Below are 24622 nucleotides of genomic sequence, written 5' to 3' on the forward strand. Positions count from 1 at the left end.
CAGTTCCTGCTCCAGAGAGTTCCTGGGAACAGGCTGACGCTGGGCCCTAGAGGCAGTCTTGTCCTCACTCAGTGCCTTCCCCTCCCTGTCAGGCTTGCCTCACCCCTTTTCTCCCGTGAGGATTCCTTCCATAAAGCACATGCAGCAGAATCCCTGACTCAGGCTCTGACTCTACGGAACTCAATCTAAGACAATGCCATCAAAAAGTTCTCGTTCCTGGCCCTGGCCGGTTCGCTCAGTGGTAGAGCGTTGGCCTGGCTTGTGGGGGACCCGGGTTCGATTCCAAGCCAGGGCACATAGGAGAAGCGCCCATTTGCTTCTCCACCCCCCCTTCCTCTCTGTCTCTCTCTCTTCCCCTCCGTAGCCAAGGCTCCATTGGAGCAAAGATGGCCCGGGCCCTGGGGATGGCACCTTGGCCTCTGCCCCAGGTACTAGAGTGGCTCTGGTTGTGGCAGAGTGACGCCCTGGAGGGGCAGAGCATCGCCCCCTGGTGGGCAGAGCCTTGCCCCTGGTGGACGTGCCGGGTGGATCCCGGTCAGGCGCATGCGGGAGTCTGTCTGACTGTCTCTCCCCGTTTCCAGCTTCAGAAAAATACAAAAAAAAAAAAAAAGTTCTCGTTCCTAACATCCAAATGAGTCTTTTATACTTTCCCATTTATTAAAAAAAAAAAAATTACACACCAACTGGTAAGTCTCCCCTTTGCTGAATAGAGTATAAAACCAAGGGGAGGGGGATGTAACTAAGGGGGTGGGAGGAAGGGAGTAAAGAGGGACAAATGCATGATGATAGAAAATGATTTGACTTTGAGTGATGAGTACACAACACAATCAACAATTCAAATGCTATAGAAATGTTTACCTGAAACATATGTACTGTTATTGATAAATGTCACCCCTTTAAATTCAATTTTTCTAAATAAAAATTAAAAAAAAAATATTAGGAATCAGATAGCTTTAATGAAATCACAGTTTCAACAGAGATTATTTTATATAATTTTGGGCAAGTTATCTAATCCAACCATCCTTTTTTTTCATCTCTAAAATGTGGTTAAAAAAATAGTTCTTACTTTCAAGGTTGTATGTCATAACACCTGGCATATTACAAGTCTTTAACAGAAGTTCACTACTAATGTCATTCCTGTCATCATAATCATCATCACCATCATCATCATTTTTATTGTTATGATAAATAGCTACATAGGATTATCTGATCACCCTATCTATGAAGGAAAAAAAACCCAACTCTCCATATACTCATTTTAAAAAAAATAAGTTTCCCAGCTAATTCAAGGGAATTCTATTTTTATTTTACTATTGATTATGTTTTTAATATTTTTGGGTTTTTCTTAGAATCAAACACTAATTTGCTAGGGGCCATTCACACTGACATTGACATCTAGAGACCATAGAGAACCTGACCATGGCATAAGTGCCCAACATCTGCATGAACGATGTTGATAGTTGAAATAGTCAATTCAAGACAAGGGCATTTTTCAGAATCCCATGATACCCCAAAGTATTGGAAAGGTGCCAACATGCTGTACTTCACTTGGCTTATGTATAATGAAATTCCACAAACCTTTTTGAAAAAGTATCGGACAGAAAATTTTAATGCTCAATTTATTCCTAAAAAGTAAATTCCCTGAGGTTACAATAAATTAGCGCTCCAAATGCCAGTGTCAGAGTGATTGGCTTTTGGCGAGCTGGTATTTGATTAAAGAAAGAAAACTGCCACAAACCTAAGATTGTTAAACTGTTTACTGAAATTGAAAAAAGGGAAATATTTTCCCACTCTGATTTGTTGTTTAAAGACAGAAAATAAAATATAAAATATAGTGGAGAGATCATAAATAGCTGAAATATTATGTATCCGAAGGAATAAAACTATGTGATTAATTACTTTTTGGGGAATGGTCAGAGGCTGGTTTTTATATTAATCAAATTCACCAAATAATTGAATTCTCTACTTAACAGACATTGCTATGTATACACACAGGTCACGAAGCAATTGAGTTTATAGGTAGAAATACAAATAAGAATCTTATCAAAATTTAAACCTATTAGTATCATCATTAATCTCAGAACCTCATGCACTCTGTAATGTTTTGTGACAACTCAGGCTTAGATCAGAACTAATTAATCCTCTCTAACAGTGCCTGTGTCACATAGCCATAGCTCTCCACATTCTTGGCTTTCCCCTCCAACCACAAATATTGCTTTTCTTTGTGACTTTCCTTTATGACTGTATCAAAAGCTCATCAAGGGGGCTCAATCACAATAGACAATGGGTAAAAGTACTAAGATACTTTGGGAAAGTGGTACATTAGCTGAAAAATGTGCAAGCACATGAATTTAACCAGTAAGACATGTTCTTCAAAAAGTAATAAAATGTAACAGGAATATTTCTGCCTTAATACACTCTTTGGGCTTGAAATCAGAAGTATCAGAAATCACATTGGCTGAGCACCATAAAACAAATGATTATGATGTATCCATAGATAAACCCATTGTGATATATTTGTACAATGGACTATTACATAGCAATAAAAAGAAACAAATACTGTTATATGAAACAATAAGAATTGATTCCCAAAACGTGAGTCAAGAAATCAGACATACATACAAATATACACAGTAAGATTACATGCATATATATATATATGTGTGTGTGTGTGTGTGTGTGTAAATCTATGAAGTTTGAATGTAAGAAAAGTTGATCTACTGTGAAATAAATAATCATCTATTTATATGCAGTGAAAAAAAAAGACAACATTAATCTCTCTGAGGATGGGAGAATTAGTGACAAAGAATGAGACCAAGAGAATTTATCAGGTATGATAAAAATATTCTGCCTTAATGTGTGTGGTGGTTATCTCTGTGTTTACATAAATAAAAATCATTGAGTGGTGCATTTCAGATCTACATTTTAAAAAACAGGGCACTTAGGATACAAAAATAAATTAGGTTTTTAAATTAGGAAATGCATCTAAAGAGCAGTGAGACAAACAAGAATGATGCATTGTAAAGTCAGAGTTGTTTTTTTCTTTTCTGAAGTGAGAAGTGGGGTGGCAGAGAGATAGGCTCCCACATGTGCCCGACCAGGATCCACCCAGCAAGCCCACCAGGAGGTGATGCTCTGCCCATCTGGAGGGCATTGCTCTGTTGCAACCGGAGACATTATAGCACCTGAGATGGAGGCCATGGAGCCATCCTCAGTGCCCGGGCCAACTTTGCTCCAATGGAGCCTTGCCTGCTGGAAGGGAAGAGAGAGATAGAAAGAAAGGAAAGGCAAAAGGGTGGAGAAGCAGATGGGTGTTTCTCCTGTGTGCCCTGGCCAGGAATCGAACCTGGGACTTCCACATGCTGGGCCAATGTTCTACCACTGAGCCAACAGGCCAGGGCCGGTCAGTGTTTCTGTAGTCATGACATGTTAAGAAAACTTGTCATTTGTGTAAAATTTACTAGTAAGCTTCAAGGAGGTTGAACCTAAATACTTTTAAATAAAAAGTCAGTCCTGAATTTTTTTGCTCCCCCATGGGCACTTTGGTTCTCTTAGGATAAATTCTGGAGTCCATAGATATCTAAAAAAGTATTAGTCTCTGGCCCTGGCTGGCTCAGTGGTAGATAAGAGTGTTGCCTGGCATGTGGATGTCCTAGGATTGATTCCCAGTCAGGGCACACAGGAGAAGCGACCATCTGCTTCTCTACTCTTCCCCCTTCCCATTCTTTCTCTCTGTTCCCCTCCTGTAGCCATAGATCCATTGGTTCAATCTCATCGGTCCTGGGCACTGAGGATGGCTCCATGGAGCCTGCGCCTCAGGCACTAAAAATAGCTCAGTTGCAAGCATGGCCCAAGACGGGCACAGTATCAACCCCAGAGGGGGGTTGCCAGGGGAATCCCAGTCGGAGCACATGCAGGAGTTTATCCCCTCTCATCTCACTTGGAAAAGAAGAAAAAAAAAAAAAAAACAGTCTCAGCATTACATTGATATAAAATTCTAGAACCCATATTCCAAAGGTAAAGATTGATCCATTTTGCTATAGGTCCTCAAGCAAGCAGCCCAGGGGGCTGTTTTTTATTTGGTTCTCTCCAGTCTCTCCACCACTCATCCAAACCCCTCCATACTTTCTAGGTTCTAACATGTTGACATACAATTTGCTACTTTTGGCCCTTTGTAAATGCTGTCTTACTAAATGGAGCCCCCACCCCACCCCTTAGTTAGCAGTCAACTGCCATTTGTTCTTTACAGGGTTAAATCTCCCTGTTTTTGTCAGTTAATGCCCTCAGCCTATTGGCCTTCATTCATGCAACCCCTGCAGCTTCTCTCTTTTATCACAATTCACCCTCTGATATTATGAAGCTGTGATATTGTGTGTCTGATTTTTCAAATACTCAGTGTGTTCCTTTAATACAGGGAATGTACCCAATCTTTTGTCCCTAGAACCCATCAGAATGTCTGGGCTGTACTCAACTAAAAGTTGTTGAAGATATGTTAAATAAGGGACTTCAAAAACTCCAAACAGGCAGGAAATGTCCTATAACTTGTGGCAACACTTTCTAAAATCCAAAAAGACTAACTAGGATTTTTGCATGATTTGTGAATTGTAAGAACAAGCAGTTGGCCCATTTAACAATATTAGGGAGAACAGAGCATTAAGAGGTGAGGGAAGTAATTTTCTAGGTCAAATTACTAATAGCACAGTAGACTTAGTTCTTAGGGAACAGTGTGCAAAACATCCTCATTTGCAACTGAGTAAGGAAAAAATATGTTGCTATTTAAAGTTATAAGAAGGTCATTTTAACTTTAAAGTTCCAATTAACCTAATAGTACACATCTAATATCATAAAAACACTGAGCCTGAAAAAACCCATCTCTGACTTCCAGGGTTTTTTCTCCCCCTTATCCAAATACGAAAAGATTATCAAGCATCTAATTTTTGTTAAAGAACATTAAAGAAGCCCTTTCGATCTCCCAATTTTTATAAATGATTTTTCTTCTAGCTATCCATTTGGCAAACTTAATGGACCTTTAAATTCTCCCTACTGCTTTGCTTTCATAGTCGGCCTTGAACTTAATGGTTTCAAGTGCTCTATCTTATTGTTCGCACCCGATCTAAACTAATGGTGCTTTTTAACTGTACTAGGTGCCGTTCTCCACAGCCCGCAGGTGAGTTTGTGGGCTCCTGGGATGGCCCAGCGCTGGCAGAGAAGAAAATCTTAGTCTCTGTCTATATTTAACTGCCTTCTTCCAGGCAAGGGACCAAATCAACATGCTCCTAAATGGTGAAAACAGATAAAAGCTGTCTCCTTTTCCCTGTGATAAGGCAATAAATAGCTAATGTTCTGAAAAGAGAAGAAAAGTAGGTTTTAAACAGGTCATTTTCAAGGATAGAGCTTTTCAATGTTTTATTTATTGATTGATTTTAGAGAGAGATAGGAAGAGAGACAGACAGAGAGAGAGACATCAAAATGTTATTCCACGTATTTATGCATTCCTTGGTTGATTCTTATATGTACACTGACCAGGGATCGAACCCACGACCTTGGTGTGCAACCTTGGCATATCAGATAGACAGGAATATTAAACTGTTTCTATATGTGCCCTGAATAGGGATCAAACATGCAACCTTTGCACTTCAGGATGATGCTCTAACCAATTGAGTTATTTGGCCAGGGCTACTTCTTTTTTTTTAGAAATTAAATTACTGGGGGTGTCACTGATCCATAGAAACACATAAGTTTCTGGTATACATCTCCATACCACGTGAACAATTCATTATGTTGTGTGCCCATCACTGAAAATCAAACCACTTTCTGTCAGTGTATATTTGACACCGTTGACTTCCCTTCCCTCCCCTCTCCCTCTGGGAACCACCTCACTTTCGGGTTCACTGATATGTGGGGTATCAAACTGAGACTCAGAGAAACAAAAGCGTGAAGACATTTGTGCTGTCTCCCCTCCTCACTCAGTCTGTACATGTCTTCCTTTCTTTCAGCTTCTGATTTTAGACTAACCTCACCCCAGTTCCCTGTCTTCTTGTTCTTCAATCTCTTCTCTGATCATTTCTTTGTTTCCATCTGTCCTCTACATGAATAAAATAAAGATGAGCATTAAAAAAAGGTTTTTTTAATCTATTTTATTCCTGTCTCTAGAACTTTGCCATATTTATTATTCTTTTCTTTATTCTCATCTGTTTTTCTTGACTATAGTCTTTCTAGTTCTTTTTGTCTACATTGTACAAACACACAGAGACATCATCATCATCATTAGTAGTAGTAGTAGTAGTATTGCTGCAATAGAGAACACTAGGGTTATAAAAGTTCTCACTAGTCATTGACTATGCACTCATTTTCTATATGAGAAAAATGGAGTGACAGAACACACCTTCCATGCCTGTTTAGCACTGAAGCTAATGGGTGTCACAGCATGAGAACTGATGCTGGTTAGCTCCACACCCAAATCTACCATCTATATTTAGCAATATATTTGGTGGTGATTATATCTCACACACACATACAGACACACTTTCTATATATCAAAATATAAATAAGTACACTTATATAAAACAAATGCCTAGAAGTATACAATGAATCTTCTTGTTCAAGCATTAAGTATCTGCCTTGTCAAACTCTGCTACGGCTGTCTGTTTGTTGTGGCATGACCATGACCTCCTATGCAAAGTAAGCTGGGTACTCTGGATGACAGGATTCTTATTTGTTTTATATATTTATGTCCCTTTTCCATGCCCAATGGCATATCTTCTCAAGAGACTCAAAGAGCTAGGAGACTATATCCTCCTTCCTGAATGTCTATGGCATGAAACCTGGGGAGGGGGTTGATAAGTGTTCTAAGGAATAACATTTATTAACTATAGACATGCTCTTCCAACACTTTCTTAAACATACTTCAACCAGGTTTTGCCAACACCACTCAAATTTAATAATTTATCAAAAATATCTAATGAACAAAATAATCTAACAAAAAGAAATAGAAACAGACTCGCAGATACGGAGAACAGACTGACATCTGCCAGAGGAAAGGGGGTGTGAGGTGAAGTGGAGGAAGAGAGAGGGGGGATAGATGGTGATGGAGGGAGACTTTACTTGAGGTGGTGAGCACACAATGTAACATACAGAAGATGAAGAATTGTGCACCTTAATTCTGTATAATTTTATTAACCCATGTCACACCAATAAATTAAATAAATTTTTTAAAATCACTAACAACTCCATATTAACAAATCAAATGGTCAATTCTTAATACTTAACTGACTAAGCAGGAATATTCTGATGAAGGTATGAAGACTCCCTTCTAAAACATTTCCTTGAGCTGGTTTCCTAGGATCATACTCCTGTTATTTTCCCTCTACTACACTGGTCAATCTAGTTTTTCCTCTTCACAATCTCTTAATGTTGAAAAGTTCTAACAAGCACTATTTGGTCCCCTATTATTCTCTATCTTACTTCTTTAAATGCTTCTCTGTTTTAATAACTCCATGAAATTAAATTTTGTTTCAGAAGTCTCTCTTAGATTCAAGATTTATATGCCTCATTGCTTACTTCATATCTCCACTTAGATATTTAATAAGTATCTCCAATTCAGCACATCCAAAATATTGACATGCTGCTTGTTTATCTGAAACTTGCTCTACTGACAACTTCACCATCTCAACCACTGACAAGTGAGTTGCTCAAGTAAAGAACTTTGTAATCATTATTGACTTAGTTTTTTCTGTCCAAGATTCTAATGGCTTTACTTTCAACTTACATTTTAAGTACCAACATGTCTCATTACCTTCACTGTTACCACTCTAGCTCATCCGACTATCATCCTAACTTGGTTTATTATATCAGCATCATAACCAGTCTTTGAGACTTTATCCTTATTCTTCTAAATTTTATATTCAACCTAACTGCCAGTATTGTCCTTTTAATACATAGGACATATCATGTTATTCCTGTGCTCAAATCCTGTAAAGCCTCTTTTACTTTGCTCATAACAAATGTTAAAGTATTTACAATGACTTGCAGGGTCATATGTGATCTGACCCTCCTGTTATCTCTTAACTTCATTGCCTTCTTTCTCGATAACACTTGCCAGGTGGTTTGATGTTAGCAAAATTGCAGAATAAGCACTCGAAACTCCGTTCCTGCCACTGTAATACCAAACACAAGCAAGATGATCAAAACCAACTTGGTCAGAGCTATGGACAAGAGTAAAGGTTTTTACAGCAACCAGGTGAATGTTTAATCAAGAAAAAGGTACCTTCAAAGTAGTAGAAAAGTTTTGTGGCACTTTGATTTGTTTTTGTCTTATCCAATCCTTGTCCCAGTGGCAGTCATGAAGACCTGAAGATGTCAGCCTGCATTCCTAGGATGAGATCCAAGTACTTGGTGCTTGGGCGAGACCCAAGCAGACCTTGTTAGAAAAGTATTATGTTTCTCTATTCCAACTTCTTTGGGGGTTATTGAAGGATTAAAACCACATACTTGTCTCTGTTTTGACTAAATTATAACTCATTCAAGGTGAACAAAGTAAGCCCATTGTTCATAAATATTACAAAATGAATGAAAAATATAGTCACCTTGAAAAAGAGATTATAATTGAAAGCTACAATAAAGAGTCTAAAGTTTGGGAAGAGAATATAAAAAGAGACTTTCTTTAGGAAATTAGGTCATTTAAAAGTACCGAGCTATACTGTGGAATTTAGAGAGCCACACATATATGCACAGCAGGAGAAATACTCAGAAAAGACCTGAGGAGGTCTCTTCTTTGGCTAATCTCTAGGCTAAGCACAAACAGGAATAAGGCAGAATTGTAAACACCTTGTTTAAGATCAAAGGAGTAACCCAGAACAGAGCCAATCTACAAAGACTGAGAGTTAGGTGTTGAATTGAGACTCCATCAAAATTTATATGTGAGGTCTGATCCCCCAGTAGCTCTACTGTGACCTTATTTGGAAACAGGGCCGTTCCAGATTACATTAGCTAAAATGAGGTCTTTACCCTAATCCAATATGACTAGTATCCGCATAAAAAGGGAAAGTGGGGACAGGGAGACAGACAGGTAGAAAGAATATCATGTGAAGTAAAGGCAAACCAAAAAATAAGAAAGGATTTCAGAAAATCATCAGACAGTATACAAGAAGCATGGTAAAGACTTTTTCTCATAACCCTCAGAAGAAGTAACGCTAGTAACACCTTAATCTTGGGTGTTTAGCCTCCAGAACTGTGAAACAATAAATAACGGTTGTTTAAGCCACCAGGTTATAGTACTTTGCAATGGCAGACCTAACAAATTAATTTATTATGACAGGTCTTTTTTGTTTAGCTTCTGGTGTTCATGGAAATGTCTGTCAAACACAAGCCAACATAGCAGGCACTTTGATGACTACACAAGACAAGGAGGACAGTCTTTCCAGACATTGGACTTACTTGAAAAAGACATTAAAGAAACTGTCTTAAATATGTTCAAAGAGATAACAGAAGAACTAAAGGACAAAGAACTAAATAAAATTACAAAATGACAAACAAAATTAGAATACCAATGAAGAGATATAATTTATACAATTTACTACCTGCTAGCATTCTATATTATATACTTCCTTATATTGCCTCTTGTTTTTTTTTTTTCTGGTTCCCTCTGCTAGCACATAATCTCCATGAGGGCGAGGATGTTTGCTTTTTAGTTATCAGCACATAGTCAGTCCCTGACAGACAGTAGACAGTCAAAATTTGTTAAATAATTGAAAATGAATGACCTCTTCCACATTCAACAGCACATTACCTATAGTTCTGTGATACAAGGAAACATGAAAGAGAATGTGATGGCAGTGGATACAATTTAGAGTAAAAAAGAAAAGATGAATATTTATAAAGTGGGAGTGTCTGAATGTGATGACTCAGGGAGAAAAGTTACTGAAGACATAGTTGAATGTACAGTTTGTAACTCAGCATACATTACACACCTAATCAGTTCTTAGTTGGGCAAAGATTACCTAAATGTCATGATTTATATTAAAATAAGAATCTACAAAATGTAGGATGTGCTAATTTAATGGGATCCCCAAATGTTATTATCAGTGTCATATTTCCTAGGCCTGAAAAAAGTTTTATTAAGACACTTTGGCATTCTACTTTTTCAATCAAAATTAAAATTAGGTTATAAATATTTATACATTTCAAATTTCAATATGATAGGATATTTGTTTAAAATATTTAATAGCTATCTCTCTCCCTCTCAGTTTTACAATTTTTCTGTCAATGAATCACAAGCTGCACTGATTCACAATTGTAAGAACATATCCTAGCTTACATTTTTCCTTTAAAGACAATCTTTGTATAAATGGTTTTATATAATTTATCATTCCTACAAAAAGGATTGTTAAATGGCTTTACTCTTAATAAAATTTTAACAAAATATTATCCATGGTGATAAATGTAGGCATATAGAATAAAGGTAAATATCTTTCTTGATGCTATCTAAATTTTCATTTTCTGATATATGGCTTACCTTATAGTCTACATTTGTTTTTTAAAAAACACATATCTACAGAAACCCTACAGCTAACATTATAATTAATGGTGAGAAACTCAAACTCTCCCTTTCTAAGATCAGGTACAAGTCATGGATGTTTCCTCTCACCACTCCTTTTCAGTGTCAAAGTCAAAGTCCTTGCTAATGCCATAAAGCAGAAAAGGGAATAAATGTTATATAGATTGGAGAGGAAGGCATAAAACTGTTTTTGTTCTCATACGACATGATCATCTATATAGAAAATCCAAAAGAATCAACCAAAAAGCAAAACATAACAAAATGCAGAAACTCCTGAAACTAATAAGCAATTATAACAAGGTTGCAGGTGCAAAGTTAGTATACAAGAGTCAATTTCTTTCCTATTTAACAACAATGATCAAGTGGAATTTGAAATTAAAAACACAGTAACATGTATTAGCACCCCAGATATAAATACTTAGGTATGCATCTAACAAAATATGTATGATAGCTTATAAAGAAAACCACAAAATGTTGATGAATAAAATCATAGGACAACTAAATAGCTCTGGCTGGGCAGCTCAGTTCTTTAGAGCATAGTCCTAGGAGGCCAAAGCTGCAGGTTCGATTCATAATCAGGGCACATACAAGAGAGTCAAACAAGGCATGCATAAATAAGTAGAACAACAAATCATACCCTCTCTCTCAAATCAATCAATAAATAAAATTTCAAGAAAAAAAAACTAAATAAATAGAGAGATGGCCAATGTTCATGAATAGGGAGATTCAATATTGTCAAGATGTCAGTTGCCCCAATGTGATCCCAAACAAAATCTCAGCAAGTTACTTTATAGATATTAACACTGATTCCGAAGTTTGTATGGAGTGGCAAAAGAAGCAGAATAGCCAATGCAATACTGAAGGAGAAAAACATGTTAGAAGACTGATGCTCTCCAACTTCAAGAATTACTATAAGACTCCAGTAATCAAAACAATGTGGTATATGGAAAATAGTAGAAAAATAGATAAATGGACAGAACAGAGGGCCCCAGAACAGAGCCCCATAAATATAGCCAACTGATCTTTGACAAAGAAAACACTGAAGCAAAGGCAGTCTTTCAACAAATGATGCTGGAATAACTGGACATCCACATACAAAAAATATTAAACCTAGAAACAGACCTTACACTCTTCACAGAAATGAATTCAAATGGATTATAAACTTAAATGTAAAACACAAAATATATAATTCCTAGGAGATAACAGGAAAAAATCCAGATGACCTTAGGTACAATGATGCCTTTTTAGATGCAACACCAAAGATACAATTTATAAAATAAACATTTCATAACCTTAACACCATTAAAATTAAAATCTTCTGATCTGTGAAAGAAAAATATCAAGAGAATTAGAAGACAAGAGACAGACTGGGAGAAAATATTTGCAAAAGACACATCTGAATAAAGACTATTACCCAAAAGAGATAAAGAAATCTTAAAATTCATCAGAAAACAAACAAGCTGATTTAAAAAGGTCAAAAGTTTTAACAGTTAGTCACCTTATGCAATAATATATACAACTAGTAAATAGTATATAATATGATGTTTCACATCATATGTCAACAGCGATATTCAAATTAAAAATTAGTAAGATACCACTAATAGAATGATCAAAATCTGAAACATTGACAACAGCAAATTTGGTAAATGTGCAGAATTACTGGAACTCTCATTCATTGCTAGAGAAAATAAAGTGGTACAACCACTTTAGAAGACAGTTTGGAACTTTCTTACAAAACTAAACCCAGCCTTACCACAAGATCCAATAATTGTGTTTCATGGTATTTTCTTAAAGAAGTTAAAACCTTATGTCCAAAGAAAACCCTGAATACTGGTGTTTATAGCAGCTTTATTTGTACTTGCCAAAACTTGGAAGCAACCAAGATGTCCTTCTGTGGTGAATGAATTAATAAATTTTGATACATCCAGACATGGCAGAAAAGTAAATGCATCTTATTAAGTGAAAGAAATCAACCTGAAAGGGCTACATAGTGCAGGATTCCAGTGACAGGGCTTTCTGGAAAAGGCAAAACTATGGAAAGAGTAGAAGTTCTGTGGTGGCTGGGCTGGGGTGGGAGGTTGTGGCAGGAGGGCAGTGGTGGAGATGGTATAGGCTATACACAGGATTTGTAGGGCAGTGAATATACTCTGTATAATTTTTGATGATGAATATATGTCATTATATCATACATATGTCTAAACCCATAGCATGTACAACAACAAGAGTGAACCTTAAGGTAAGCTATGAATTTAGGGTATTTAATATGTGTCAATATAGGTTCATATTTATAAAAAGACACACACACTTACATGCATATGAGTGATGCCAATAACAGGGGAGGCTGTGCATGTGTATGTGTACATGGAAGCAGGGAGCATGGGAAATTTCTGTGCCTCCCTATCAATTTTATTGTGAATGGAAAACTGCTCTAAAAAACAAAGTCTTAAGAAGAGCACTATTTTGTAAAATCCATTTATTCAACAAATATTTTTTGAGAGTCAATTATTTTACAGGCATTCAAGTACTGGGTGCACAGGAGTGACTAAGGTAGATGGACACTTAAGTATATCTTAGGCAGCATATAACAAAATATATAACTTCAAAGTGGCTTAAAGATAATTTTTCTCACTAAGAAGAAATCCTGAAATAGCAGATTCCAGGATTAAATTAAATTACTTCAGTTTTAGTGAGTCATGATGGGCCCTGGCTTTTTCCTTCTCTCCTCAGCCTTCCCCTGTTGTTGGCTGTCTCTCCGTCATGGTGAAGATGACTGCAACAGCTCCAGGTGTGCTGTCCTCACAAGATAACATGACAAAAATAGGAACAGAGGCAGAGTTTTGCCTCCTTGTGACACAAGTGACCACATACCCTGGTTTACCAGGAACCATAACAATTTATGCCTTCTTTTACTTCTAAAATGTCCTGGAGTAGCTAATAAATTATATCAGTGTTCTAGCAATATCCTTTTTTTTTTTAAGGGACAAAAATATTTCCTAGAAGCTCCTTCAGAAAATGACCTCATGAGTCCTAATGGTCAGCATTAAGTCACCTGCTCATCCTCTAACTGCAGGAAAGTTTGGCTGAGTAAACATGTGGCATTTGAAACCTTCATAGCAGGTAGAGGCTTCTGTTTGCTGAACAGAAGGGGAAGAGAAAGACTGTTGGGTGAACAGTCAAGAGTGTCAGTCACAGAGACTGGCCTGTGTTTTCATAGAAATAACTGGGATTTCCCCAAGTTCCAGAGCCTGCAGGGAGAAATATGTTTCCCCATGCTCCACCGACACTTTCCACATGGCTCATGCAGAATGTCTATGTAAGGTTATCACATACGTTATTCTGAACAAGACTACTGGCTGGCTTCCTATTTTCTACATATTGCTATATTCCTCTGGGCATTTTCTGGGCACAGTGGCATAACCAGGGTTCTGCCAAGCACCATGTTTTGTACTGACCCTCAATTCCCCTGCATTGCACTGTTGTCAAGGGTTCTTTTTATGGTTTCAAAGCTGCTCAGAGGTCTGGGGCGAAGGAGGGGAGAACGCCACTCTCTTTACAAGTTGTGCTGTTAGCAAGATCTAAAGTGTTGCTCTTACTGTCCTAAGAGCTGACAAAGAGTTTGGGGTTGAGGGGGACATGATTTGGGTTCCAGCAGTCAGTGCTCCTTTTTTCCATGCACTGGTGCCCTCACAGTGAAAGCTTTTGATCAACTTTGGCCAATGAAGTGAGTAGAAATAATGCGTATCCCTTCCGGATAAAAGCACTTACAAACTGTATGTGAACTTGCCATTCTCTTCCTTTCGGAAGCACTGCACAGGATGTATTGATACTGAGGTGACATGACAGAGAAAGGGCCTGGGAGCTAAGCACGTGCAAGAAGGCCACTGCCCTGCAGCGACACCTGGAGCCACAGCGGACTGTGCATGGGGAGCAATATTTGTGTCAACAGCATATTTGTTACCACAGAATAGCTTAGTCTGTCTTGACTGAGACTCATCTTTATGGATAGGCTGCCTGTTTTCTGTGGAATTCATGTGCAAGTTCAATGGACATTGGCCTGGGAAGAAGAAAGTTTGTGTCTTTCTTCTGACAGCTAAGACTTTTGTCCTGGGTCAGGACCATTTTATTATTTTTTTTTGTTCAGGAGTCCTCTCTTAAGAGCCTGTTTGAATATCAAACAGTTAGCTTTCTGGAGGGAGATCTAACAATTCTTTTGTGTTTCCTAGGTATATCTAAATTCATAACTTAGATTCTAGTTGGTAGTTCCCTGATATAGAAACAGAATCAGTGAGTACACATAAACACGCTCCATAAGCAGAATAGACATTATATACCTGAGCAGGTGATACCGGGAACAGACAACGGGGAACATCTCAGTGTGGAGGGAACGAGCTCATCACAAAGCAAATCAGATTTAGGGTGCGGCTTGGAGAATATATAGTTTGCATGACAGAGGGATAACAAAGGGAAAAAAAGAAGAGAGGAACATCTTTGTAACATAGCATTTGGATAGCCTGTGACTCAGAAAGGATAAAAGGAAGAACAAAATGCTTAGAAGCTTATACTCATATTCACCCATATTTGTTAACCCTTTGAGTAGTGAGTTTTTTTCATGCTCACTTGACCCCCAGGAGTGAGTTGTTTTTTGTTTTTTTGTTTTCCAGAAAATGAAATTAGTTACAGTTACAGTTTTATTAACTTAAAATCATGTTTGTTTGATAACCAATTTATGGAAACAAGAAGAACATACATTTGCCTTCTTTAAATGTTGCCTTACACATTTTAAAAATAAATTGATTGTACTCTGGATGGTCAGGAGGAACATTCATAGTACTCAAAGGGCTAGGTCACTTGAACTGCATGGTACAGAAACCCATTTTGAAGGATCTTATACAAATAACAGGAGTCTGTACATTACTAAAGATTAGAAGTCCAGACCCAGATGTAAGGATGGGGAGGGCTCAGAAATATTAGTGATGTCTTTAGATTTGGTGCCTTTCTCTCTACCATTCAAGTCTTTGATGTTTTCATGCAGGCTCTTTCTATGAAGGTGGGTTCTAGCTTGGAGTTACCCTTCTAAAATAGTAACTTTGAGAAAGAGAAAGAGAGAGAGAGAGAGAGAGAGAGAGAGAGAGAGAGAGAGAGAGAAATTACACACCTCCTTCTCAAAAGTTTCAGTAAACTTTTAGGGATTAGAAAACATAACCATGGTCTGCTATGGGTGTGCTAGCTCTAAAAAAATTCGTCATGGTGGCCAGGATGTGACATAAGATGAGCTCTTGTGCCCAGGGCCAAGGGTTTGAATCAGTCCCTCCTGAACCACATGGGCTGACAGTAGAGTGTGGAGTTCCCAGGGTGAAGATCTGCAGTTGCAATGAGAAGAGGGCATGGATGCTGGGTAGGCAGAAATACAATAATAATCACTCTTAGAATGCCCCTCTGACAAGGGACCTTAGTGGTAAGTCTAGCTGAAATCTTTCACCGGCATGTGAGAAAATGAAGTCTTAGAAAAGGAAAGCCCAAACAAAAGTATACTGGAAACTTTCTAATTAAATATCCAGGGACCCAAAATTAAGTCAATCAAAAACTTCCACCTTGCAATAAATGATTAAAAATATATAACTACATTAGATATTTGAGTTCAAATTAGAAACACATTCAGTCACTTGTCAATTTTCTGATGTGAAATGAAGGTATTTTTTATAACTAATGCATCACCTGATTGGCCGCCTTGTCATAATATTGAGAAAGATCACCTATAATAAAATTTATTTTTGTGGTATTTAAGATAAAATGAAAGCTGAACCATAGTTGCAAATTAACCTAACTGCAGTACTTTTTTAGTGTTTATGACTTCTCTCCAAATTTATTATTGTCTTGCCCACAACTAATAGGGACAAACTTTTACTAAATATTTCCAAAGAATTCAAATTTATTTACTTTGAAGTAGCATCTCTTTCTCTTTCTCTCTCCACTCAATTCATTGGTTTATACAAATAATACTTGCATTAAATAATTACAGTAAACCCTACATATTACTGGAATGACCAGATAAGCATAAAATATAGGTAGATCTCAGTAGTCAGAAGTTCAACCAGCAGGACACACCAGAGATCAGATTAGTAGCTGATCACTGGTACATCGCACAGTGTATCTGCAAACAGCACAGATATTTTCTTGTCAGTTTACATCTTTGATGGTTATAAAATGATTGGAGGCCAGTTAAGAGAAATTAGTTAGGACAGCATCTATCCTGAGACAAGAGACAGCATGGCTCAAAATCTGGGACAGTCTACTTATAAAGCAACTCAGAGTAATTGTTCTCGGATCTCCTTCGATATCCAGGTCTCAGATTTATCTGTTTACATTTCTTACCACTAGCTGAAGACCAATCATCTCAAGTTTAAACATCACAAGATTAAAAATAAGATGCTAGCATTCTCTCTCTTTTTTTTAATGCTGTAATTCTTCATGCAGACATTGTTCCCCACCGAATCTGCTCTCCCTCCCTTGTCAGTCCACTCGATTTGTAGAGACAACACAGTCTGTAAAGGACATTCCCACTGGAATATCTAAGACTAACAGCGCAGCCTTGTCTGCACTTTCTACCTCCTGGGGAATCCGAGCTGAGCCTTTCCTTTTATTTTTTATTTTCCAAAGTGGGAAGCGGGGAGGGGGAGGCAAACAGACAGACTCCCACATGCGCTCGATGGGGATCCACCCAGCATGCCCACTAGGGGGGCAATGCTCAGCCCCTCTGGGGCATTGCTCCGCTGCACCCGGAGCCATTCTAACCCCTGAGGCGGAGGCCGTGGAGCCATCCTCAGCGCCTGGGCCAACATTGTTCCAATGGAGCCTTGACTGCAGGAGGGGAACAGAGAGATAGAGAGAAGGGAGAAGGGGAAGGATGGAGAAGCAGATGGGCGTTTCTTCTGTGTGCCCTGGCCGGGAATAGAACCTGGGACATCCACACGCTGGGCCAACACTCTACCGCTGAGGCCACCGGCCAGGGCAGCTGAGGCTTTCTTTGTATGTTTGTAACATTTCAACAAGTCACCTAATTGAGCTATTGAGCCAGTCCTGCACAGGAAGTCCCTTTAAATTGATAAGAAATTTAAGATGAACAAAGACAGCAAGAAGCAATTTAAAGGGAAGGAAAAGGAAAGGTATACAAACCCACATGTGAAATTTCTGGTGAGATCCTGAATTGGATGTTTAAGTGCATCTTCCTATTAAATGTCTTAGAACAGAAAGTCAGAGAGACAAAACATTTTGGATGAATAAAATTTTCCCATCTGAGAAAACTTCAAATTCATACAAGCAGGCAGTCCTCTGCATTTTCAGGTAATGTAGATACATTCAAATATAATTGACAGACAAGATAAGCTTAGCATTTAAAAAATTTACCACATGTTAGGCCCTCTAGTAAATGCCAAGGGTGTGGGAATAAAGATGGGAAACCGCGGGCAACCCACAGGCTCTAGGCATTGCCCTTAAGGTTCAGAATCTAGCTGTGGGTGCCGCATGCGGACATGAGTATGATTGATGTTTGCTGGAAAGTGGGTGTGTGCACATTTTGGACTGGGGAGCAATGAGTTTGGTTTAGCAGCGTAGACTAACTCTGGGAAAAGCAGAAAGTTTTTTATAAAGATTAATGATTTGATCTATCTTGAAGAAAAAGTTTATTTTCCAGATCGATAAGAAATAGGGGAAATGAGAAATCTTGGTAGCTTTTAGGCACTAAAAGGATCTGATACATGTACGTGCCGGGAATCCAGAGCAGGCTGCTGAGGCTTGAGCTAGTGACCTGCATCCACATCCTCCAATCTGTGGTCTGGCTGCATTAGATCCTGCTGCCCAGTCTCTCTTTTTCCTCCTATATCTCTTTGTAACTTACAAGCTGGTCTTTAAGGGAGTATATTTTAGAGTAATTATCCAACATGGTATCTCCTTATTTATATATTCTTCTTTATCATATGACACCTGCACACTAAGACAGCAACTTCATGAGAGCAGGGACCTGGCCTACATTGGCATCCGCCATATCTCAGTGTTTAAATCAGTGCCTAATACACGGCTAGACCTTATTAGCATTTATGAAAGACCCAATGAAAGAAACTGTCATGACATTGGATAGCGATCTTCTAACTGCTCTCTTCTTCAATATGGTTATAGGTCTAAAAGACATACGTATTGCTTAGAAATAGCATTGCGGTTCGAGGCAATATTTTCTTTCTTGGTGTTTCTCTCACATTCACTTAACAAAATCTTGTGACATGTGGAACATTCCAAGTAATCAAGAAAGGCTAAAGTAGGACATATCTAAATTGGAGCCAGAAATATTTTGGTTCAGTTCTTAGCTTTGATCTTCTGGTTTTAGGAACAATAAAGAAAGCATTCACGTCAATCTTGAGTAAAACAGCATGAAATAACCAACCTTTGTATGCCAGGTTCAGAACACGCCTTGTCTTTTTCCTACAGACAATGTGGACTTAGTTCAGGAACCAAGCTGTTCTACAGACCCATTTGAAAATCATCACCAATCGTTGCAGCCATTATAGTGCGCTTTTAAAATTCGCTCTTCGTTACACTAGCTCCCTAATGTTAGTGATTATGGCACAGATGAAAGATGCTGGCCCGTGACCCTCACTGGCTGTAATCAGAGGACACCCAGGACAGCCTACTCTTTGAGAAGTCTCATGCTTTGGAGGACAGAGTTGAAGGCAACTTGGGCTTTTTTTTTTTTTTTTTTTTTTTGCTCTGTAGACTTGTTGGGGGCTAGAGAGGATAACCGAGAGTCCTGGTTAATGGGGCAACAGAAGAGAGGAAGGTGCCAGTGGTCTCTTGGCTCAGCAGACAATGCAGAAACACTAAAAATTACAGAATGGTTTTGGCTCCGGAGCTGGAGGAGAGCTGCCAAGTTCTGGAGACATTCTGAGGTCCCCCATGAGCATCGGGCAGCCAGCAGGGCCGCAGCCGACCTTGCCGGGCACAGTGCCTATCATCATCAAACTGAACGGGGAATAAACAGTATCCGTGGCGAGCAAACACAAGGGGCCTTTTCTCTATAAACGAAGAATAAATACAGATAGAAGATAAAAGAAGATGAACACTGCTATCACAGAGGAAAGGCATTTGCCAGCACTTTGGCCTAAGGCAATTTACTGTTAATTATCCAGGCAGACACAAAAAAGACCAGTCAAAATTTCAAATGTTTACAGAACATGTTCAAAATATGGATCTAAAGAAAACAACAGTTGATGATCGGTTGGCTTTTTCTTATTTATATATGAAGGTGCAGCACTGTATAACACAAAGATAAAGGGATGTAGCAATATTATGAGCATTTGCGTGATGTTCACCTCTATTAAAAAGTTCAATATGAAATATCCACAAAAAGGAGAAAAATAAGGAAAAAAATAGAAAAGAGAGAAAAGCTTACTTGCCCATATACAATATAGTCCACTTATGGTTTCACTTGAAATATTTCATAGCTTTGTTCAGAAACCTTGGTTCAGTGGAATGCATTATTTTTTTCATGTTCTTAGGAGTGTGACACAGTAAATGCATAGTCACAATTTTGATGTTCCACCTTCATTGTGAGTGAACAAGTCTTGCCTGTACTTTGTAGCAACAGAGAAGAAAAGATGGCTAGTAGAAGTCACAGCAATTCCAAACAGTCAAATGAACACTGTCATTACTTTATCTAGATGGGAGTGCAAAGTTTTACATGAAGATTTACTGCTTCAATACATTCCAGTAATATATATATATTTTTTTAATTTATTAATTTTAATGTGGTGACATTGATAAAACAGGGTACATATGTTCTGAGAAAACATCTCCAGATTATTTTGACATTTGATTATGTTGCATACCCATCACCCAAAGTCAAATTGTCTTCCGTCACCTTCTATCTGGTTTTCTTTGTGCCCTTCCCTGCACCCACCCCATCTCTCTCCTTCCTTGCCCCCTTTTCCTCCCCCTGTTACTGTCACATTCTTGTCCGTGTCTCTGAGTCTCATTTTTATGTCCCATCTATGTATAGATTCATATAGTTCTTAGTTTTTTCTGATTTACTTATTTCACTCCCTATAATGTTATCAAGGTCCATCCATGTTATTGTAAATGATCCGATGTCATCATTTCTTATGGCTGAGTAGTATTCCATAGTATATATATACCAAAGCTTTTTAATTCACTCGTCCACTGATGGACACTTGGGATGTTTCTAGATCTTCGCTATTGTGATCCAGTAATATTTTTATTGACAATAACATTTCTCTCCCATTTCAGTGACTGTGACCACCTTTTTTCTCTTTTTCTCTCTTTTTATTTTTATTTTTTGGCAGATTCAGGGTGTGTTTTTTCATCTGACTGAATAACTGTGTGCATCTCCCTATAGATGTGGAAAATGTATTGGGTGTCAAGAGTTACTAAAAACTTTGAGATACTAATTTCCTAAAATATCTTGAAACTGGGGCTGATAACCATGGAGTACGGGCATTCATGTCTGTGTGGCATCTATAGTTTAGTAAGAGAGCACGTCATAGAGACACTTTACTCCGTTGCTTTTAAGATTCTCACCCAACTCTTATGTGTCAGTCTTCCACAGAATCACCTGAGTGAGCCTTCTTACCCCCTCTGATCCCATCCACTTATACCCACAGATGCTATTCAGAGTGTTAGAATAAAATACAAATTTTATAGTGTGTTTTTCAAGACCCTTCACAATCCAACTCTGGCCCACTTCTCAGCCTTGTTTTGTGCCAGGTTCTATGTGGTCTATGATTCTTCCATCCACTTAGGCATCCAACCACTTAAAAACCCGTTTGAGCATCTGCCCCATCAGGCTAGGTCCTAGGTGCTGAGGGTAACATGGTGTGCAACAGGTACACCTCCAGACAGAGACAAGTACAGGGGTGTTGCAACAGTAGGGAATATAGAGGCAAGAGAAAGGGCTCCTATCTCAGGAGTGACCAGGGAATGGGCACAGACGGCTTGCAAGGATATTACACTCAAAGGATAGAAAGGAGTCATTCAGTCAAATAGTGTATCACCTGGTACTCTTGGAGAGGGAAGAGTTTTCCCAATGTCCTGTAAAAAGAAAATGGCTTTTTAAACAACTAGAAGAACTTTAGAATGACTATCATTGCAGGACTGTGCTGCAGAGCAAAGTATCTGCCATTACCCCAGTATGTCCTACTTCTTCACTCCTCTGCTCCGGGCTCCTGGGTCGGAAGCTTCTCCTGGGGCTTTTTCTCATTACCTGCCTGCTAAGTTCTAAGTCATCCCTTTATGTTTTGCTTCCTGTTGGGAGACTTCTCCAATGATATCACCACCCAAGAAAAGCTTCCACAGGGTCTCCTTTGTGCCCTGGGGCAGCTATTCCATGAGGCGCTAGTGTGTTTCACATGTTACACAGTCACGGACTATTTTCTGACACCTTTGTGTAGGGCTGTGAGCTTCGAGGGTAAGGATTTTGTCCTCATCTTGTTTTACCAGCTTAGCAAAGAACAGGGCAACCACTGACAATCAAGTTTTTGAATAAAAAGGAGTAGATATAGTTAAATCATCCTGTACTCTGTGTTCACCTGCAAATATATTGGTCTGGGGTGTAAGAGAGGCGATCTGCTCCAGACCTGTCCCAGGGAATGAAATTAGTGCAGAGCTTCCATATTGGGATTTGTGAAATCTTTATGTCCCCAGATAACACAAAAAGGCAACAGTGAGAGCACCACAACCCAGCTTGTTTGAAAGGGCCTACACACACCGTGCAGCCATCTGGGGAGAATAATTCATTAGACTAGAGTGGAGAAAGATAGAAAGAAATGCAAACATTTGATCTCTTTTTGAGTGAGAGGATAGAGTGCTTTTTAATGTGCAGGCATGTTTTAGGGAATCTTTGGAGACCTAACCCCTCAGAAAAGACACACAAAGCAGGATACCCATGGATGAGTTTCCCTCCTTTACAGTATCTTCTGTTAGAAAAAAAATTTTCTTTCTTTCAAATTAAAGAAGAACATAAATTGTAAGAATGCCAAGCTCTCAGAGACACATGCTTTAAACACTCCGAATAACACCCACCACTATTTAGCATATCATAAGCTGACAAAAGCCCTACCTTCCACGGTTGCTCGCTTGGGCTGAATGGTGATGGCTCCTTCCGCAATATCTTCATGCTGGTACAGTGGGTTTAATTTGGATCCCCAGCTGTCCGATCCCACCCAAAGAAAATGGCCCACTTGGTCCGCTCTTTTGGCTGCTGCAAGGATCTGCCTGCAGAAAGGAATACGAAAAGGCATATCATGATGAAGAGCACTTGTTGAATGGATGCAAATTAGGAATCAAGCCGAAGGAGAACAAGCTACTGTTTTTCAAAGCGTAAATACTTCATGCCAAAAACATAAGCCAAAAGATTTATATCCCTGATCTATAAGATGATTTTGTAAACTAATAAGGAAAATGATCAAAGCAGCTTGAGCAAACTAAACAAATCATCTCAAAAGTCAACAGATTAAAAGGAGAACTATAAATGACCAGCAAGCTGGTCATACACATACATTAGGAAGGAGGAACACGTGAATTAGAACAAGAGACCAAGTTCACTTCTTGTATTGGCCAAAATGTTTGTTTTGTTTTATTTTGTGTTGAGAGTTTGGCAAGGGGCTGGAGAAACAAGCCCTCTCACAGCTGGTGGTAATGCCATTTCTGGAAAGCAGTATGTCAGTCTAGAGGGTTTTAAATTATTGATTAAGATGAATAGAACTCCAGGTTAAGCTTGAAAAATGTACTACCAATGTTCATAAGTAAAAATAGTATATATATGTATGTATATATATGTACATATATATACATTATATATATAATATGGGCATCAAGGTATTTGAATATTAATTATATTTTTTAACATTTACTTATAGAATTTAACTTTAATACACAAAAGAATTTTGTCCTTGTTACTTACAATACAAAGATATACTTGTCATGGTAAAAGAGCTAGTTTTTATTAAAAAATAATAAGATCCTGGCTGGTTGGCTTAACGGTAGAGCATAGGTCCTGTGTGTGGAAGTCCTAGGTTCGATTCCCAGTCTGGGCACTCAGGAGAAGCGCCCACTTGCTTCTCCACTCCTCCCCCTCTTGCTTTTCTCTCTTTCTCTTTCTCTCTCTCTCTCTTCCCCTCCCCTCCTGCAGCCATGGCTTGACTGGAGCGAGTTGGCCAGGGGCTCTGAGGATGCCTCCCTGGCCTCTGCCTCAAGTGCGAAGAGAAGCTTGGTTGCTGAGCAAAGGAACAACTCCCCACAAGGGCAGAGCATTGTCCCTTTGTGGGCTTGCCAGGTGGATCCCAGTTGGGATGCATGTGGGAATCTATCTCTCTGCTTCCCCTTCTCTCACTGAATTAAACACAATAAATAAATAAAAATAAAATAATAAAATAAAACTAGTTATTCATGGAAAAGTTATTATGATAATATTTTGGAAGATCAGAGAATAGACAAGAAGTAACTACATTTGTAAAATAGGATGTTACAACTAAAATGACATTGGTGGGTAATATCAGAGGAGAAGTGGCTTGTTTGCCTCTCAGGACTTGGAGGGAGGTTCAAGGGAGGGAGTTACCAGAGTTACATGGCTAAATTCAGTAGGATTAGTTGAAAGGTTGTATACAGAATGGCCAAAAAAACCCATGTTTTCTTCTCTTCCCATATTGGATACGGAGTGGTAATTCTCTAATAAAAATTTAAGAAATAGGTTCTGATGTTGTGAACACCCAAAGAACAGAAGGATGTGGTTTAGTAATGATGGGTTACACATCAGATGGTGAGGTTGGGGGAAAGGAGTTAAGGTTACCATTAAGTATTGAAATGATGAACCCTCTATTAACTGTACAGAATTATGGAACCCAAGGGTGTATTGCCCCTGGCAGAAAACAGCTTTTCTGGAAAAATCTGAACCACCCCAGGGAAAGAGATCCTAGATATCGACATAGAGAGATAATGAAGCTAGACCAGTCCACCAGGAGCCCAATCAACTGACACATCCATGGAATTTATTAGTATTTTACCCAA

At 38.6% G+C, this 24622-nt stretch overlaps 1 protein-coding gene across 3 annotated transcripts in view; it reads right to left on the reverse strand.

Moving 5' to 3' along the window:
* Nucleotides 1-24622, reverse strand: part of GRM7 (glutamate metabotropic receptor 7) — a 1011140-nt gene that overhangs the window by 439951 nt on the left and 546567 nt on the right. For all 3 annotated transcript variants that reach the window (XM_066245502.1, XM_066245501.1, XM_066245500.1), the window contains exon 4: nucleotides 22677-22831. In XM_066245502.1, the coding sequence (XP_066101599.1) occupies nucleotides 22677-22831 (155 nt within the window). The remainder of the gene's footprint in view (nucleotides 1-22676; nucleotides 22832-24622) is intronic.

The sequence above is a fragment of the Saccopteryx bilineata genome, chromosome 10, assembly GCF_036850765.1.
Source record: "Saccopteryx bilineata isolate mSacBil1 chromosome 10, mSacBil1_pri_phased_curated, whole genome shotgun sequence".
Classification (NCBI taxonomy): Eukaryota; Metazoa; Chordata; class Mammalia; order Chiroptera; family Emballonuridae; genus Saccopteryx; species Saccopteryx bilineata.